Genomic DNA, 18,879 nt, shown 5'->3' with positions numbered 1-18,879 from the left:
CTGCGAGGAAAAGGCTAAGAATTCTGAGCCCACCCGCTGGCGTTGATGCAGGGCAGTCTGGAGCGAGTGCTGACATCTGGTCCGGACTGAAGGACCTGCCAACGATTACTGACATGTCGTCTGCTGTCACTACATATGATTCTGTCACCATTGAAAGAATGGTGGATGATTATATGAGTGACCGCATCCAAGTAGGTACGTATACTGGCAGGAAAAAGAGGCAATTTGGAGGCTTTTGCACAAACTGGCTTTATTTTACCTAAGTTGCCCCCCCCCCTCCTCCAGTGTGTACTCCGAAAGAGTGTTTAGTGCAGCCGGTCACCTTGTCAGCAATCGGCGTACGAGGTTACTTCCAGAAAATGTGGAGAAGATGATATTCATCAAAATTAATTATAATCAATTCCTCCGTGGAGACATTCACCAGCAATTGCCTCCAGAAAGTACACAGGGACCGGAGATGGTGGATTCCAGTGGGGACGAATTCTTTTTTGGTGGGGGCCCAAACCAGCCAGTCATTTCAGCCACAGTCGTGTGGCAGACCCTGTGGCTGAAATGATGGGTTTGTTAAAGTGTGCATGTCCTGTTTATACAACATAAGGGTGAGTGGGAAGGACCAAGGACAATTCCATCTTGCACCTCTTTTTTATTTTTTATTTATCTCTGCGTCATGTGATGTTTGGGGGCTAATTTTTTTAAGTGCCATCCTGTCTGACACTGCAGTGCCACTCCTAAATGGGCCAGGTGTTTGTGCCGGCGAATTGGGTCGCTTAGCTTAGTCATCCAGTGACCTCGGTGCAAATTTTAGGACTAAAAATAATATTGTGGGTAATTCCAAGTTGATCGCAGCAGGAATTTAGTTAGCAATTGGGCAACACCATGTGCACTGCAGGGGAGGCAGATTTAACATGTGCAGAGAGAGTTAGATTTGGGTGGGTTATTTTATTTCTGTGCAGGGTAAATACTGGCTGCTTTATTTTTACACTGCAAATTAGATTGCAGATTGAACACACCCCACCCAAATCTAACTCTCTCTGCACATGTTAAATCTACCTCCCCTGCAGTGCACATGGTATTGCCCAATTGCTAACTAAATTCCTGCTGCGATCAACTTGGAATTACCCCCATTGTGAGGTGTTCAGAATAGACTGGAAATGAGTGGAAATTATGGTTATTGAGGTTAATAATACTATGGGATCAAAATGACCCCCAAATTCTATGATTTAAGCTGTTTTTGAGGGGTTTTTGAAAAAAGAAAAAAAAAACACCCGAATCCAAAACACACCCGAATCCGACAAAAATTTTTCATGGAGGTTTTGCCAAAACGCGTCCGAATCCAAAACACGGCCGCAGAACCAAATCCAAAACCAAAACACAAAACCCGAAAAATTTCCGGTGCACATCTCTAGAAATTACCTGTAATAGTGGGTACTAATACCAATCTTTTCAAGACACTCCGGGAATGGAGCGACCGGCAGGTGCAAGGACTTCCTCTTGAGAGTCCCCTAGACTGTTATTGTATAAATAATCAGATGAACGGAGGTCTACCAACATCTGAGCAAGACGATAATTCAGGAATAAAAGAAGCTAAAGAGCCTCATATATGGGAACCATGCCTTCAGGGCAGTGATATAGACTCTGAAAGTAAATCCAAGTTGATGGAGCGACTTCTGCAACGGGAATCCGTGTTCTCTCGCGGAGAATGGGACATAGGTACAGCACATGGGGTGGAACATTCTATTAAGTTGAATAATGATGCCCCTTTCAGAGAAAGATCAAGACGACTTGCACCCGCAGATTTCGACAATGTGAGAAAACATCTACGGGGTTACTTGAAAAGCAAGTAATAATTGACTCCGTCCATATGCATCACCTATAGTGGTGGCCCGGAAGAAAAAAAGGAGACATTCGACTCTGTATCGACTATCGCACGTTAAATAATCGAACGATTCCGGATCAATATACCGTGCCCAAGATCGAGGAAGCATTAGACTGCTTGCAAGGGAGTCAATGGTTTTCGGTATTGGACCTTCGAAGTGGTTATTATCAGATACCCTTGGCCGCAGAAGATAGATGTAAGACTGCCTTTATATGCCCAATAGGGTTTTTCAAATTTCTCAAAATGCCTCAAGGTATCAAAGGCGCCCCAGCCACATTTCAACGAATGATGGAAAAAAATGTTGGGGATATGTGTTATCGCGAAGTGTTGGTGTATCTGGATGATGTCATCGTATTCGGACGGACGTTGGAAGAACATAATGAACGGCTACTCAAAGTACTAGATCGTCTCCAAGCCAGGGGATTGAAGCTATCGGTAGAGAAGTGCAAGTTTTGTCAGTCAGTGGTTAAATACTTAGGACATATTGTCAGTCGAAATGGTATATCCACCGACCCGGATAAAATGGCCGCAGTACAGAATTGGCCTAGACCAGATAATCCTCAAGATCTTCGGTCGTTCCTTGGATTTTGTGGATACTACCGAAAATTCGTACCACATTATTCTACCATTGCTCGACCATTGACTGAACTGACTAAAGGATATCCGCCAAGTAGCAAGAAACAGGCAGTGTCGCGAAAGAAGGAAGGAGGATACTTCAAACCTAGTGAGCCCTTTGGAGAGAGATGGGATTCCGCATGTGACGAAGCATTTAATCGACTAAAACAGAGTTTGGTGAAGTCGCCGGTATTGGCCTATGCCAACCCCATGTTGCCTTATGAAGTACATATTGACGCTTCTTATGCATTGAATAGCGGGAGTCTTATATCAAGTACAAGACAGTCAATTAAAGCCCATCGCTTATATAAGTATGGGATTGTCAGTGGGGGAGAAGAATTACCCTGTCCACAAACTAGAGTTTTTGGCACTAAAATGGGCTATAGTGGACAAATTCCACGACTATCTGTATGGGGTTCCCTTCATCGTACATACAGACAACAACCCTCTAACATACATTCAGTCTACTGCAAAACTGGATGCCACGGGTCATCGGTGGCTGGCTGCCTTGTCTAATTATGATTTCATCGTCAAGTATCGGCCTGGAGTCACCAACATAGAGGCGGATGCTCTATCACGACGGCCTCATTCAATGGAGGATCATCACTCTGATGAATGGATAGAAGTACCTGCGGCTACAGTAAAAGGACTGTGTCACCAAGTTACGCTACTGTGTCAATCAAACAGTCCAGCCATAGCGTCAATGGGAGTATCCGACCTGGTCCTACCGCCATTGTATTGCCAGCTAAGTAAAGCCGATATGAATGGACTGGAGGTGGTAAACTCCAAGTGAATGGCTAGAGAGCAAGAATCTGATCCTGAACTATTGCCTATTCTGCAAAGGTTAGGATGCTCGGCAGTACATGGACGACCTATATTAGATATGTCTTTCAAGTCAAAAGTGTTAGCCCGGCAGTTGAAGAAATTGACAGTACTCCAAGGAGTAGTATATCGCCGTACACAAAAAGATGATGGCACTTATAAGTTACAACTAGTACTGCCTGAAAAGTATAGAATGCAGGTGATGCGTTCTTTGCATGATGATCATGGACACCTGGGTTACGAAAAAATGCAAACCCTGATTCATGATAGGTTTTATTGGCCACTCATGAACCAAGACATAGAAAAGTATTGTAGGACCTGCGGGAATTGCGTCATGCGAAAGACCTTACCAGAAAAAGCTGCGTTACTGGTAAATATTGTCAGTTCGGGCCCTTTGGATTTGGTATGCATCGATTTCCTTGCCCTAGAAGGACCTGATGGGAAGGACAGTAATATTTTAGTTATCACTGACCATTTCACACGGTATTCACAGGCCTATGTAACGCCTAATCAGCGAGTACCAGCTATATACTTCTTCCAGTGATGTTTTCTTGTAGACCCTAAGGTGCCCACGGACTTTATTGAACATGTTGGGCACCTTAGGGTCTACAAGAAAACATCACTGGAAGCAGTATATAGCTCATTTGGTACACGTGTACAACTGTACCAGAAATTATGCCACAGTGTTTCCCCCATATTTATTAATGTTCGGCAGAGAAGCGCGGTTACCAATTAACGTTAGTTTGGGGACGAAGCCATCTGCGTCAACTATCCCATCTCATAGCTAATACATAAAACGGCTGAGACACCATCTGAAAGAGGCCCATCAGCTAGCACAGCAGGAGGCTAGGAAGCTGGGGGAGAGAAATAAAATTCAATATGATACTCAGGTGAAGGAACAACGCTTGCTACCAGGAGATCGAGTATTGCTAAAATGGTTAGGATCCCGTCGACGACAGAAACTTAATAACCGGTGGAAGTCAGACCCTTATCTGGTGGTGAAACAACTATCCAACCTTCCGGTTTATCAACTTAGACCCGTGGGTAAAATGGGTCCCATATTAACTTACCATCAACATCATTTGTTCCCAATTGCGCAGGACATGAGATGGGAGAATGAAGGGGTGGGGTCACCACTGAGACGGGTGACTAATCTTCCCAACATGTCCTCGGCAGTGGAAACGAAAGGAGAAGAAGATGATGAGCTAGATATAACTGGTAGTTATGGGGAATCATTAGCTTCTGGATATTATTATAAAGACTCACTTCCTGCTACAGACAGTGGGGAACAGGCGAGTGTTCAAAGCAGTGACATGGAACCATCCAAGGTTCCTGAAAAAGATTGGATGCTGAATCAGAGTCATGAGGAATGGGAGGGGGTTGATTTGTATCCTGATCAGTTCACTGGCTTGGCTCTCAGAGACGATGGTACATCGGGAGGGATGGATAGTATTAAGACACCCCGACCACAATGGGAGCGTAGGCCTCCTAAAATTTTGACTCATGACGAGTTAGGAGTCCCCAAAAAAATTCCCTTGGTGTATCATTCTGGAATAGTATTGTCCTGGCCTTATTTCGGATCGGATACGGGAAAATATAATTGTGATCTCCACTGATAGTGATAGTGGAATCACCAGGGGGAGAGTGTAATAGATGATATTACTTTTAGTCAGAACTGCCTGCTATGATAGTAATTTATACACAGAGTAAATATTGGTAGTCCCTGTCTTCTTTATTTAAAGTATTGATGAACTGCATGTGTTATTATATGTACTGCACGCTTTGTATGGGTGCAGATAGGGTCCGCGTGAGGATGCTGGCTGGCCTCGGTTGAAAAAGGGGCGCGTGGTGGCCGGAGGTCCGGGGGGTAAGAACCGCGAGCGAGGGGAGAGGTCGGTTGGTGGCGCAGGAGAAGAGGACGGAGCGGGAAGGAGAGAGACGGGACCCGCCGCGGCTGCACAAACGGTGAGCAGGGGAGTGTGAGCATTCATCCGGCTTACCGAAGGGAGAGTGTCCCTGGACAGCACAGCTGAGGATCCTGAGACCGGAGCGCTGGGGAAGCGCAGCGGTCAGATACTACAGGCAGCGGCAGTTACAGTGGAAGGAGGTGCTGGAGTAGCTGCGCCGCCCCCTCACCGCCAGTGAAACCGAGTGACTGGGGGAGCCGAGGGCCAGAGCTGCCCAGCAGGAGGGGAGTTTGACCAAGATCCACCCCCCTGACAGTGACACTGAACCTAATCCCTGGAAGCAGCATGAATTGTGAGTGACCTAGCCCTTACACTACAGTAATCAGGGCGAGCAGAGGAGTTCTCTATAGTGCCATTCATAGCAGTAGCGGATCGTCCAGAAGTAGACCCCTCACCCCCAGCCGTCCAGATATTGACTATAGGGATTTAAAGGGGGCAGGCACCCTTACTTATCTGAGGGGACAGTGAAGCCGGCTCATTTGGACGCAGCGAGGTACTCCCGCTGTAAAAGAGTAGAGAGGGCTGCTTTATCTTTAGCTCCAGCAAAGCCAGAGGACTGTGGGGATAGGAACACCAGCTTGTAGAAGAAGAGTAGTATGCATATGCCACACAACTCCCTTCAAGACTGTAACCAGACCCCTAGGAGTTGCATACTATGGTCATTCACGGGGGTGTATACATGGTATAGCTGGAGGGCTAAGGAAGGAGGAGTGGACTAACTCTAAAGGCTCGGATGTACTTAAACTTGGAAAGTGCCATCCCTGTCATTGCCTGTGTTGATTACAATCTGCAACAAGGAGTCCAAGAGAATCGTAACAAGATACCCGTGTGATGGAAATTTACTGCGCAGGCTGCGGTTCTATTATTTAACCCTGAATAGAAGTGATACGATTAGGGACATTTTGGACATTTTCCCCCGCAGTCGCTCAAGTGAAAGGGCCTTAGGAATAAGAAAACCTCGACATAGACTGTAGTCGTGGAATTAAATTTCAAAGATTTCTCCTAGTGTATGGAATTACAAGAAAACCCCTCTGCCGATATATAAGCAATTCAGAGGGCGACATAATCGGGAAAGATTTATATTAGTTGAGTATTAAGACTTTGAGTAAAAGAATACCCGGGTATTTAAGGTAACAACTTATGAGCTCATAATATTTTTCAAGGTACCGAGGTATATTTTTTGTACATGCATGCAGTTGCTTTTGTATAGGCATTGATAATTTAAACCGGTGATGTTTGTTTTGACTGAATAAAGTGTTAATACTTACCATAATATGACCCGTAGATAGTTGTGAGTGATACACTGTCTCCTGTAATATAAACAGAGGTTTGTCAGTTACAGGAAGTCAACCCCTTATACCCAATTGCCGTTAGACCCAAAAATATATAACGTGGGTTCTCCCAAGCTAGCCCACTATAACAACTTATCGACTCAGTCATTTAGCTTGGGTGGAGGCACTAATCCTACACCGAATACCTAGACCAAGGGTTACATATAGACTGTACATATAGACTGTTACATATAGACTGTACTGGCACTGCAGAGTTACAGCAAATGCACACTGCAGGCAAAGAAGAACACTGGTGTAATAGAATAGCGCTGAGTACTGAACAATAGGAGACTTGTAGCACACAGCTAGGAACTGGAGAGCTTAGGGACACTAGTGTACACAAACATGAGAAGCCAGGAAACAGCTGCTAACTGCTGGAGACAGGAATAGGTAAAGTACAAGTTGTACTAGTAATGAGCAGGTGCTATTGAGAGGTTTAAAAAGGGTGTTCTGAACAATCATTGGTGCTACAGGTCATGTGAAAACTACCCAGAGTCAGCTGAACAAACTAACATGGCAGCGGCCATGCATCGCTGGCTTCAGGAGAAAAGCCAAACACACTCAGGTAGTAGCTTGTCACAGCATGTCTACTTTTAGAACTCTGGCCAGCGGAGACATGCCAGCCAATGAAGTTATAGCAGCATGTGTTGTAGGAGTGTCTCTGAGTCCACTGTGTGACAGTTTATTAACTTCAGTTGCAACCAAGTCGTGTATGTCTCTTAAATGTATTTTCATTTTTTCTTCATTGTTTCATTATGAAGTCTATTTCAATTTTGTGGTCTTTTTTCTAGGTTGTCTCTTGATCAGGAAGTGTCTTTGCACAATCTGAAGTTCTTTTACATGAAAAATGATGGGGGTTGTATGTTTGTGTCTCCTATGGATGAAGAATTGGTCCAAGCACAAAGGCGGGTAAGAGATGGGATTGAACAGTTTGAGCCAATACTAGTTATCACAGATTCCTATGTTCTATTACATGATTGAAATTTTGCTAGATTTTGTGTTGTAAAAGCTTGCATTTGTAGATAATGGTATACCTGTGATAAACTGCAGCATTAAATACATCAAATAATGCTGAAAAACCGAAATGCTTTGCATGTGACTGGAAGAAATAAAAAGGTGGCTAGCTTATGATGATCCTCTTGGCATCCATTTATATCTGAAGTCCATGGATATTCATCCCACCATTGCTTTTACCTCTTGCCAATTACTCAATTACACCAAAATTCCTCATTACTTAGTGCACAGATGAACTTGTCTTTAACAGATTTCCACCCTGTTCATTTATTGTTTAACTAAAATGTTATAAAAATAAAACATTGTTAAAATTAATTATGTGGCATGCTTAAACTATTTTCTAAACTGTAAATTACTTTTCAGGTGGTCACACATTTAGAGACTGAGTTTGGAGTCAGCGTCCAACCCATCAGTATATACAACATGCGTTATTCTTTTCAGATCTGGTCAGCTGCTATGTCATCTGGTGCGAGCAAAGAAGAGGTAAAGTGTTCTGCAGATCGCAAAATATGTGCAGGTCTACACCAGTAGCCCATGTGCCACTTTATTTCAGGCATAGTTCAGATACACTTAACAGACACATTTTTTCACTTTTGTTTTGAAAACAAGATACTCATTTATTATAAGATTTAAATAAAATAAAATAATCTCTGAAATACAACAGGTATATCTTTCCTTCCCTTGAACAAAATGTCCTAAAATACTAACACAAATTAATATGATACAGTACAGTATATGCACAAGCAATAAAGAAGCGATTAGCTAGGTCTGGTGATCATGGATTTGAGAGCATTTGCACCTGCCCTCAAGCATAAGTAATTGATATACTGTAGTATATGTACTTTATCTCTGTGTGGCTCTGCATGTTTTTGCAACTACACGAACACGCCCTTATTGTATTCAGCCAATACACCTTCCCTCCACCGTCTTGTTTTAGTAGTCCGGAGTAGGAGCAAGAGTCAGATTTAAGCAAATCTGCATATGCTTACGGACTGTTTCAGAATCAATTTGCATATTTTATACCAATACAAAATAGATAAAACTCTGCATTCGCTCCATTGTGTTTACATTTTTACGCTTTATTCTGTGTTTAAAAAGTTTTTGTTTTTCAGCATTATGGTTTATCTACACTACCGATTGTCTCTCTTCCCTCAGAGCTTTACACATTTGATGTCTAATGGGAAACGTTGGTGGCCAAGTTTTGAACTTCTAAAATGGATGATAGGTCTATCACCACACACTATACCAGCATTAGGTAAGAAGTAACGCCAATATTAGGATTCAGTATGAAATCCCGACTGTCGGGATCCCGGCGGTGAAAATACTGATGCCGTAATCCCGACCTCGAGCGCAGCGTGTCCCCTTGTGGGCTCGCTGCGCTTGCCGCGCTTTGGGCCCAGTAGCGATCTTTGGTCGCCACACTAATCTATTCCTCCTCGGATGGTTGCGTGGACCACCACCGAAGTGGGGATTCTGGGTGGCGGCTGGGATTCCGACCGCCGGCATTTCAACGGGTGTCGGGATTCCGGCATCGGTATTTTGACTGCTGGGATCCTGACAGGTGGGAAATTAACTGTGTGCCCAATATTGCATGTGTTACAGTGGAATTTGGCACTGTAAACACTTTTGCCAACTGGTATTGATGTATTGTATAGTGTTTCTAAATCATATACAGTTAGGTCCTTATATATTTGGACAGTGACACAATTTTTGTTATTTTAGCTGTTTACCAAAACATATTTAAATTACAGTTATAAGATGAATATGGGTGTAGCTGTATGAAGGTGCATTAGGTGAGAAACCGGCAACTGCATATGTTAAGTGCAGCAGTTACCATTTCTCTGAATGTATCATAGTCTGTATGTGTGCTAAATGCCGGGGTGCACATAGCTTCCCTCCCCTTTTCGCTGTCGCTGTTAGGCAGATGGCAGCTATGTGCCCAAACTAATATATGAAAGGTCAGTTTACCTGACCATTTCATTTTTTACCTGTATAACGTTATCACAAGGTCTGATTGGTGTTGCTGCATTCCTTTGTCTTACTCTCTCACCCGGCAGCCATGTTGTTCCATGTATTTGTATAATAAAGCTATTTTTATTGTAATCGGCTGACAGAAACAGTGTAGGGCTGTAGTCATTAGTGTACTGTGCAGTGCTGCTGAGGTGAATAGTAGTTTCATCTGTCCTCCTTTTTTTTTCCTTTTTGCTATTTTCAAGTGTTTATTGCAAATGTATATCTAAAGTGTTTGTTTTATATGTATGTATTGTGTGTCTGGTATTTTTTAAGAATTAAATTATTGCTTTTATCATTTTAATATTTTTTCTCTAAATGTCATATGCTTTAATCTGATGTAACTTTTGAACAATATATTGCATCTACACAAGACCCTGAGTGCCGCAACTTTTTGTCCATTCTATTGTCGGAACTTACCAGGGGAGTGCCGGGCTATGTGATCATATATATATATATATATATATATATATATATATATATATATATAGTTATTTTTTCGGTCAGAATGCTCTGGAACACCATTCCCGAGGGTCTTTTTCTGACGTCCTAGTGGATGCTGGGAACTCCGTTAGGACCATGGGGAATAGACTGGCTCCGCAGGAGACTGGGCACTCTAAAAGAAAGATTAGGTACTATCTGGTGTGCACTGGCTCCTCCCTCTATGCCCCTCCTCCAGACCTCAGTTAGAATCTGTGCCCGGCCAGAGCTGGATGCACCTAGTGGGCTCTCCTGAGCTTGCTAGAAAGAAAGTATTTGTTAGGTTTTTTATTTTCAGTGAGATCTGCTGGCAACAGACTCACTGCTACGTGGGACTGAGGGGAGAGAAGCAAACCTACCTGCGTGCAGCTAGCTTGTGCTTCTTAGGCTACTGGACACCATTAGCTCCAGAGGGTTCGAACACAGGGCCTGACCTCGATCGTCCGTTCCCGGAGCCGCGCCGCCGTCCCCCTTGCAGAGCCAGAAGACAGAAGAAGGAGATAAAATTGGCGGCAGAAGACTCCGGTCTTCATTAAGGTAGCGGACAGCACTGCAGCTGTGCGCCATTGCTCCCACTGCACACCACACACTCCGGTCACTGTAGGGTGCAGGGCGCTGGGGGGGGGCGCCCTGGGCAGCAATAAGTATACCTTTTGGCATTATATACACATAATACAGTCTGGAAAACTGTATATGTGTAAACCCCCCGCCATTTTTAGTCAGAAACAGGACAGAAGCCTGCCGCTGAGGGGGCCGGGCCTTCTTCCTCGGCACACCAGCGTCATTTTCTCTTCACAGCTACGCTGGAAGGAAGCTCCCCAGGCTCTCCCCGGCAGTATCCTGGTACACAAAGGGTGAAAAGAGAGGGGGGGGCACATAAATTTAGGCGCAAAAATTTGTATATACAGCAGCTACTGGGTAAACACTGAGTTGTAGTGTAATCCCTGGGTTATATAGCGCTGGGGTGTGTGCTGGCATACTCTCTCTCTGTCTCTCCAAAGGGCCTTGTGGGGGAACTGTCCTCAAATAGAGCATCCCCTGTGTGTGTGGTGTGTCGGTACGCGTGTGTCGACATGTCTGAGGTAAAAGGCTCCTCTAAGGAGGTGATAGAGCGGATATGTGTGTGAGAGGGTGTCTCCATCGACAACGCCGACACCTGTTTGGATATGTGTAAGTGCTAAGGTGAATTTATTGCACAAAAGGTTAGGGAACAGACAGGAAATCTACCCATGTCTGTCCCTATGTCACAGAGACCTTCAGAGTATCTCAATGCTCACTATCCATAATAACAAACACTGGTATCGACATGGAGTTTAACTCCACTGTCGACTACGATAATGCAAAGTTACAGCCAAGATGGCTATAAGGTATTCAATATATGATTATTGAAATAATAGATGATTTGCATATCACTGATGACTCATCTGTCCCTGACACGAGAGTACACATGTTCAAGGGGAAGAATGCTGAGGTAAATTTCCCTCCTCTCATGAGGAAAAAGAGCGGAAATCTCCAGACAAGAGACGGCAGCTTCCCACAAGAGAATTCTCAGGCTGTATCCTTCCCCCACTAGGGCCAGGATATGTTGAGAATCTTCCCCTGGGGTGTCCTGTTTGCACAGACGGTAGCACTTGCTATTCTCAGGGATCCTGCAGATAGCGTGCACATTCTAGTATACTACCCAGACCGGCGATTGTGTCGGCATGGGTTTATAGCGCTGTGGCAGCGTGGACAGGTACCTTATCAGCAGAGATGAGACCCTAGTATGCAATATAAATATATTAAAGATGCTGTCTTAAGTGATAGATATATAGTTATAAAGCATGCCCAAAGAGACATGAGTATACTGGGTCCTAGAGTCAAAGCTATGTCGATCTCTGCTTGACGTGTCCTGTAGAATATGCATTGGACAGATGATGCCGACTTAAGAGGCATATGGAAGGCTGAGGATTGTGTGGAGAAGGGTTCTCGGGCCTGGTCTCCACAGCTATAGCTGGTAATTCTGCTAGTTGGCCTTATATTCCTGCACAGCCTAAGAAAGCACGACATTATTAAATGCAGCCTTTCGTATAAAGAAACAAGAAAGTCTGAGGGGCGTCCTTTCTTGTCAGAGCCGGGCAGCTAGTTCCCAGAAACAGAAGTCCTCCCCGGCCCCTACAAAAATCCACCAATGTCGCTGGGGCTCCACAGGCGGAGCTAGGCCCGGTGGGGACACGCCTTCGTAAGTTCAGCCACAAGTGGGTTCACTCCCTGTTCGATCCCTGGGCAATAGATATTGTGTCTCAGGGATACAAGCTGGACTGTGAGAAGATGCCCCCTCACCGATGGCCCTGCGGGCTTCCCCCCAAGAGAGGGAGCCAGTGTTATCTGCAATTCACAAATTATATCTTTAACAGGTGGTGGTCAAGGGTCCCCTCCTTCAACAAGAGGGTGTTATTATTAGACCATGTTGTAATCCCGAAACCAGACGGTTCGGTCAGACCCATATTGAATTAAAAATCCCTGAATATATACCTGAGAAGGTTCAAGTTCAAGATGGAATCGCTAAGAGCGGTCAGTGCAAGCCTAAAAAGGGGGAGACTTTATTGTGAATCGGGACATAAGGGATGCATACCTTCAGGTCCCCATTTATCCACCTCATTAGGCGTACCTCAGAATTGCGGTACGGGATTGTCATTACCAATTTCAGATGTTGCCGTTTGGTTTCTCCACGGCCCCGAGAATATTCACCATGGTAATGGCGGATATGATTGTGCTCCTGCGGAAGCAAGGTGTCACTATTATCACGTACTTGGACGATCTCCTCATAAAAGCAAAATCAAGAGAGCAGTTGCTGAACAGCGTATCACTTTCTCTGGAAGTGTAACGGCAACACGGCTGGATTCTATATATTCCAAAGTCGCAGTTGTTTCCTACAGCTCATCTGCCTCTCCTAGGCACGATCCTAGACACAGACCAGAAAAGGGTTATCTCCCGATAGAGAGAGTTCAGGAGCTCATGACACTGGTCAGGAATCTATTAAAACCAAAACAGGTGTCAGTGCATCACTGCACTCGAGTCCTGGGAAGGATGGTGGCATCATACGAGGCCATCCCCTTAGGCAGGTTCCATGCGAGGACCTTCCAATGGGACTTACTGGACAAGTGGTCCGGATCACCTCTTCAGAGGCATCGGTTATAATCACCCTATTCCGCAGGGCCAGGGTGTCTCTCCTGTGGTGGCTGCAGAGTGCTCACCTTCTCGAGGGCCGCAGATTCGGCATTCAGGACTGGATCCTGGTGACCACGGATGCAAGCCTCCGAGGGTGGGGGGGCAGTTACACAGGAAAGAAATATTCAAGGTCTGTGGTCAAGTCAACTGACTTGCCTTCACATCAATATCCTGGAACTATGAGCCATATACAACGCCCTAAGTCAAGCGGAGATCCTGCTTCGCGACCAACCGGTTCTGATCCAGTCAGACCGCAGGGGTTCATGTAAACCGCCAAGGCGGCACAAGGAGCAGGGTGGCGAGGGTAGAAGCCACCAGAATTCTTCGCTGGGCAGAGAATCAAGTAAGCGCACTGTCAGCAGTGTTCGTTCCGGGAGTGGACATCTGGGAAGCAGACTTCCTCAGCAGGCACGACCTCCACCCGGGAAAGTGGGGACTTCATCAGGAAGTCTTCACGCAGTTTGCAAATTGATGGGAACTGCCTAAGGTGGACTAGATGGCGTCCCACCTCAATAAAAAGCTAAAAAAGGTTTTACGCCGGGTCAAGGGACCCTCAGGTGATAGCTGTGGTCGCACTAGTAACACCGTGGGTGTTCCAGTCGGTCTCTGTATTCCCTCCTCTTCCTCTCATACCCAAGGGCTGAGAATTGTAATAAAAGGAGGAGTGAAAACAATATTCTTTGCTCCGAATTGGCCAAGAAGGACTCGGTACCCGGAGCTGCAGGATATGCTCTCAGAGGACTCGGGGCTTCTGCCTCTCAGACAGGACATGTTGCAACAGGGGCCCTGTTTGTTCCAAAATTTACCGCGGCTGCATTTGACGGCATGGCGGTTGAACACCGGATCCTAGCGGAAAAGGGCAATCCGGATGCAGTTATTCCTACGCTGATAAAGGCTAGGAAAGACGTGACAGCAAGACTTTTTCACTGTATATGGCGAAAATAGGTTGCTTGGTGTGAGGCCGGGAAGGCCCTACAGAGGAATTCCAGCGGGGTCGATTCCTGCACTTCCTACAGTCAGGAGTGACTATGGGCCTAAAATTAGGATCCATAAAGGTCAAGATTTCGGCCCTATACATTTTCTCTAAAAATGAACTGGCTTCACTGCCTGAAGTTCAGACGTTGTTCCGGGGGTGCTGCATATTCAGCCTCCTTTTGTGCCACCGGTGGCACCTTGGGATCTTAACGTTGTGTTGGTTTTCCTGAAATCCCACTGGTTTGAGCCACTTAAGACCGTGGAGCTAAAATATCTCACGTGGAAAGTGGTCATGCTATTGGCCTTAGCTTCGGCTAGGCGTGTGTCAGTATTGGCGGTTTTGTCATGTAAAAACCCTTATCTGATCTTCCATATGGACAGGGCAGAATTGAGGACTCGTCCCCAATTTCTTCCTAGGGTGTTATCATCGTTTCATTTGAACCAGCCTATTGTGGTGCCTGCGGCTACTAGGGACTTGGAGGATTCCAAGTTGCTGGACGTAGTCCGGGCTTTGAAAATTTATGTTTCCAGAAAGGCGGGAGTCAGAAAGTCTGACTCGCTGTTTATTCTGTATGCAGCCAACAAGGTTGGCGCTCCTGCTTCGAAGCAGACTATTGTTCGCTGGATCTATAGCACGATTCAGCTGGTTCACTCTGCGGCTGGATTGCCGCATCCAAAATGGTGAAAGCCCATTCCACAAGGAAGGTGGGCTCTTCTTGGGCGGCTGCCCGAGGGGTCTCGGCTTTACAGCTTTGCCGAGCTGCTACTTGGTCGGGGTCAAACAAGTTTGCTAAGTTCTACAAGTTTGATACCCTGGCTGAGGAGGACCTTGAGTTTGCTCATGCGGTGCTGCAGAGTCATCCGTACTCTCCCGCCCGTTTGGGAGCTTTGGTATAATCCCCATGGTCCTTACGGAGTTCCCAGCATCCACTAGGACGTCAGAGAAAATAAGAATTTACTCACCGGTAATTCTATTTCTCGTAGTCCGTAGTGGATGCTGGGCGCCCGTCCCAAGTGCGGACTCTCTGCAATACATGTATATAGTTATTGCTTAACTAAAGGGTTATTGTTATGAGCCATCTGTTACTGAGGCTCAGTTGTTGTTCATACTGTTAACTGGGTATGGTTATCACAAGTTGTACGGTGTGATTGGTGTGGCTGGTATGAGTCTTACCCTGGATTCCAAATCCTTTCCTTGTTGTGTCAGCTCTTCCGGGCACAGTTTCCTTAACTGAGGTCTGGAGGAGGGGCATAGAGGGCGGAGCCAGTGCACACCAGATAGTACCTAATCTTTCTTTTAGAGTGCCCAGTCTCCTGCGGAGCCCGTCTATTCCCCATGGTCCTTACGGAGTTCCCAGCATCCACTACGGACTACGAGAAATAGAATTACCGGTGAGTAAATTCTTATTTTTTTGAAATGACATCGCCAGGAACGTCCAGGCCACTGTATTTGGACGGGTGTGAACGGGTGCAGGTGCTGCACACAAATAGCTTCCGCAGCCCCCATAGTGGCGTGGGAGCTACGGGAGCAACGGGGAAGTCTGCTGTGTAAAAAAAAAAAAAAGCCCATCCAAAATGGCCACCACGGAGCAGGAAACAGAAGTTAGAGGTCAAGTAGGACCTTTAGCGCCTGTCTCCTGCTCCACAGCAGCCATTTTGGGTGGGCTTTTTTTACACTGCAAATATCCTTGCTGCTCTCGGAGCTCCCTGCAGAGCACCAAAATCCTTAGAAATGAGCAGCAAACACCTTGGCAACGAGCATGGGACCACTGGCAGCGAGCAGGGAAACCCCTTGGCAATAAGCAGGAAACCCCTTGGCAGCAAGCTAAGACCCCTGGCAGCGATCAGAAAACCCCCTTGGCAATGAGCAGGAGACACCTGGCAGCAAGCAGGAAAACCCCTTGGGAACGAGCATGAAATCCTTGGCAACGAGCATGAGACCCCTGGCAATGAGCAGGGAAAACACTGGCAATGAGCATGGAACCCAGAGCATGAGACCCCTAACAACGAGCAGATAGTTTTAAAGTAACTAGAAACCTTACTGTGGGGCATAATTTGTAAGGAGCACTATTGTGTGTGTGCATAACTGTGTGGCATAACATGTAATGGGCATTGTGGTGTGTGGCATAACGTGAAATGGCCATTACGGTTTGTGGCATGATATGTAATGGGCATTACGGTGTGGGGCAATACCGTGTGTGGCAAATAGTGTAATGGGCATTATGATGTGTGACATAATGTGTAATGGGCATTACGGTGTGACATACAGTAATATGTAATGGGTATTATGTCTGTGGCAAATAGTGTAATGGACATTATGGTGTGTCATGGTATAATGGACATTATGATGTGTGGCATAATGTGTAATGGGCATTACGGTGTGTGGCATATTGTCAAAGGGGCATTACTATAAGGATGAAAATGGACAAATAATGTAAGGAGCATGAATCAGGATTTTAAGTTTCTCATACGTCCTAGAGGAGGCTGGGGACGACATCAAGACCATGGGGTATAGACGGGATCCGCAGGAGACATGGGCACTCTAAAAACTATTCATTGGGTGTGAACTGGCTCCTCCCTCTATGCCCCTCCTCCAGACCTCAGTTTTAGAAATGTGCCCAGGTCGACTGGATGCACTCTGAGGAGCTCTACTGAGTTTCTCTGAAAAGACTTATGTTAGGTTTTTTATTTTCAGGGAGATCTGCTGGCATCAGACTCCCTGCTTCGTGGGACTGAGGGGGCAGAAGCAGGACCAACTTCCTCAGAGTTTCATGGCTCTGCTTCTGGCTGACAGGACACCATTAGCTCCTGAAGGGAACTGAACGCTATCCGTGTCTAGATGCTCACTCCCACAGCACGCCGTCACCCCCCTCACAGAGCCAGAAGTCAGAAGACAGGTGAGTATGAGAAGATTGAACTTCAATCAAGCAAGTGATGGCTGAGGTACGACGCGGCTGGCGGGAGCGCAGGGCGCCATTGCTGCCCACACACACAGGCACTGCAGAGTGCAGGGAGCGCGGGGGGGGGGGGGGGGGGGGGCGCCGTGCCCTGGGCAGCAAAATCCCTCTATAAACTGTCTAATAGGGGGCATGAGATGCACAGGCACAGCCCTACCCCCACCAGTATAAATATTACAAACAGTCTCTGAGGTAAAAAGGGCGGAGCTTCTTCCTCAGTCAGCCAGCACACTGCTCAGCACCATTTTCTCTCTCTCTCCTCAGGCTGTAGAGATATAGCTGGTCCTCCTCCACTTCTGACTACAAGTATTCAGGGTGTAAATAAGGGGGGCACAAAGCGATTTGGGTGCTTTACAAATGTGTTTTACTGTTTAAAGAGCGCTGCATGTCAGTGGGCATTCTGTGTTCACAGACATTAAATACAGGCACTGGGGTTGTGAGTTGGCTGCTCCTATACTGTGTCCCTCTGACAGATTTTACTGTGGGTCTGTCCCCAAATAAGTCCCAGTGTGTCTGTGAGTGCTGTAGAAGTGTGAGGCATGTCTGAGGCAAGGAGTTCCTCCCCGGAGGAAGCCATTTTAGGGACACAGAGTTGTAATGTGGTGGCGCTACCGGCACACCAAGAGCCTGCATGGGTGAAAGAGCTACGTGACAGTATGCATCTGATTAACCGTAGATTGGATAAGTCTGAATCTAAGGCTGCATGCTGGAGAAAATCTGTGGAAGATGTGATTTTTCATGATGCTGTTATTCCTTATGCGGGCGGCCCCCCTGGGTCACATAAGAGACCATTTGCAAATGTTGTAAACACTGATACCGACACGGATTCTGATTCTTGTGTCGACGATAGTGAATCCAGAGAGATAGATCATAAATTGGCAAAGAGTATACAATATATGATTGTGGCTATAAGGGATGTGTTGGAGGTTACAGAAAGCACTCCTGTACCTCAGGAGAAAGCTTATTTATGTAAGGAAAAGAAATTCAAAGTCGCGTTCCCTCCTTCACACGAACTAAATGCTCTGTTTGAAGGGATGTGGGTGAATCCTGATACAAAATTTCGTATTCCCAAAAGGATTCACATAGCTTATCCTTTCCCGGTTGAAGACAGGAAAAAATGGGAGTCACCCCCTGTGTTAGACAGTGCACTTTCCAGGTTGACAAAGGAGGTAATTCTCCCTGCTCCTGGCACGGCTTCTCTTAAAAAGCCGGCAGACCGCAAAATGGAAACGACATTGAAATCCATTTATGTTACAATGGTACACTGCTCAGGCCCACTATTGCCTGCACATGGGTGAGTCGCGCTATTGAAAAATGGTCAGAAAGCGTGTCATCAGAAATTGACACGATTGATAAAGATGAGATACTCCTTAAGTTAGGGAATATCAAGGATGCTGCCGCTTACATGCTGGAAGCAATGAAGGATATTGGACTCTTGAGTTCACAAGCCGCTACCATGGCAGTATCGGCTAGGCGGGCCTTATGGATTCGCCAGTGGAATGCGGATGCAGATTCCAAAAGAAACATGGAGGCTCTCCCATATAAAGGTGAGGCCTTATTTGGCGATGGCCTGGATGCGTTAGTCTCGGCGGCTACCGCAGGTAAGTCAACATTTTTGCCCT

The 18,879-nt window shown here is 46.0% G+C and overlaps 1 protein-coding gene across 1 annotated transcript in view; it reads left to right on the top strand.

The window, feature by feature from the left end:
• The window catches only part of FAAH2 (fatty acid amide hydrolase 2), a 376,430-nt gene that overhangs the window by 248,504 nt on the left and 109,047 nt on the right, over positions 1 to 18,879 (top strand). The window contains exons 6-8 of the mRNA XM_063936990.1: positions 7,403 to 7,520; positions 7,989 to 8,108; positions 8,781 to 8,880. Coding sequence (XP_063793060.1) covers positions 7,403 to 7,520; positions 7,989 to 8,108; positions 8,781 to 8,880 — 338 coding nt within the window. The remainder of the gene's footprint in view (positions 1 to 7,402; positions 7,521 to 7,988; positions 8,109 to 8,780; positions 8,881 to 18,879) is intronic.

This window comes from Pseudophryne corroboree, chromosome 8 (genome assembly GCF_028390025.1).
Source record: "Pseudophryne corroboree isolate aPseCor3 chromosome 8, aPseCor3.hap2, whole genome shotgun sequence".
Lineage (NCBI taxonomy): Eukaryota > Metazoa > Chordata > Amphibia > Anura > Myobatrachidae > Pseudophryne > Pseudophryne corroboree.
This window is presented reverse-complemented; position numbering and strand designations above follow the sequence as displayed.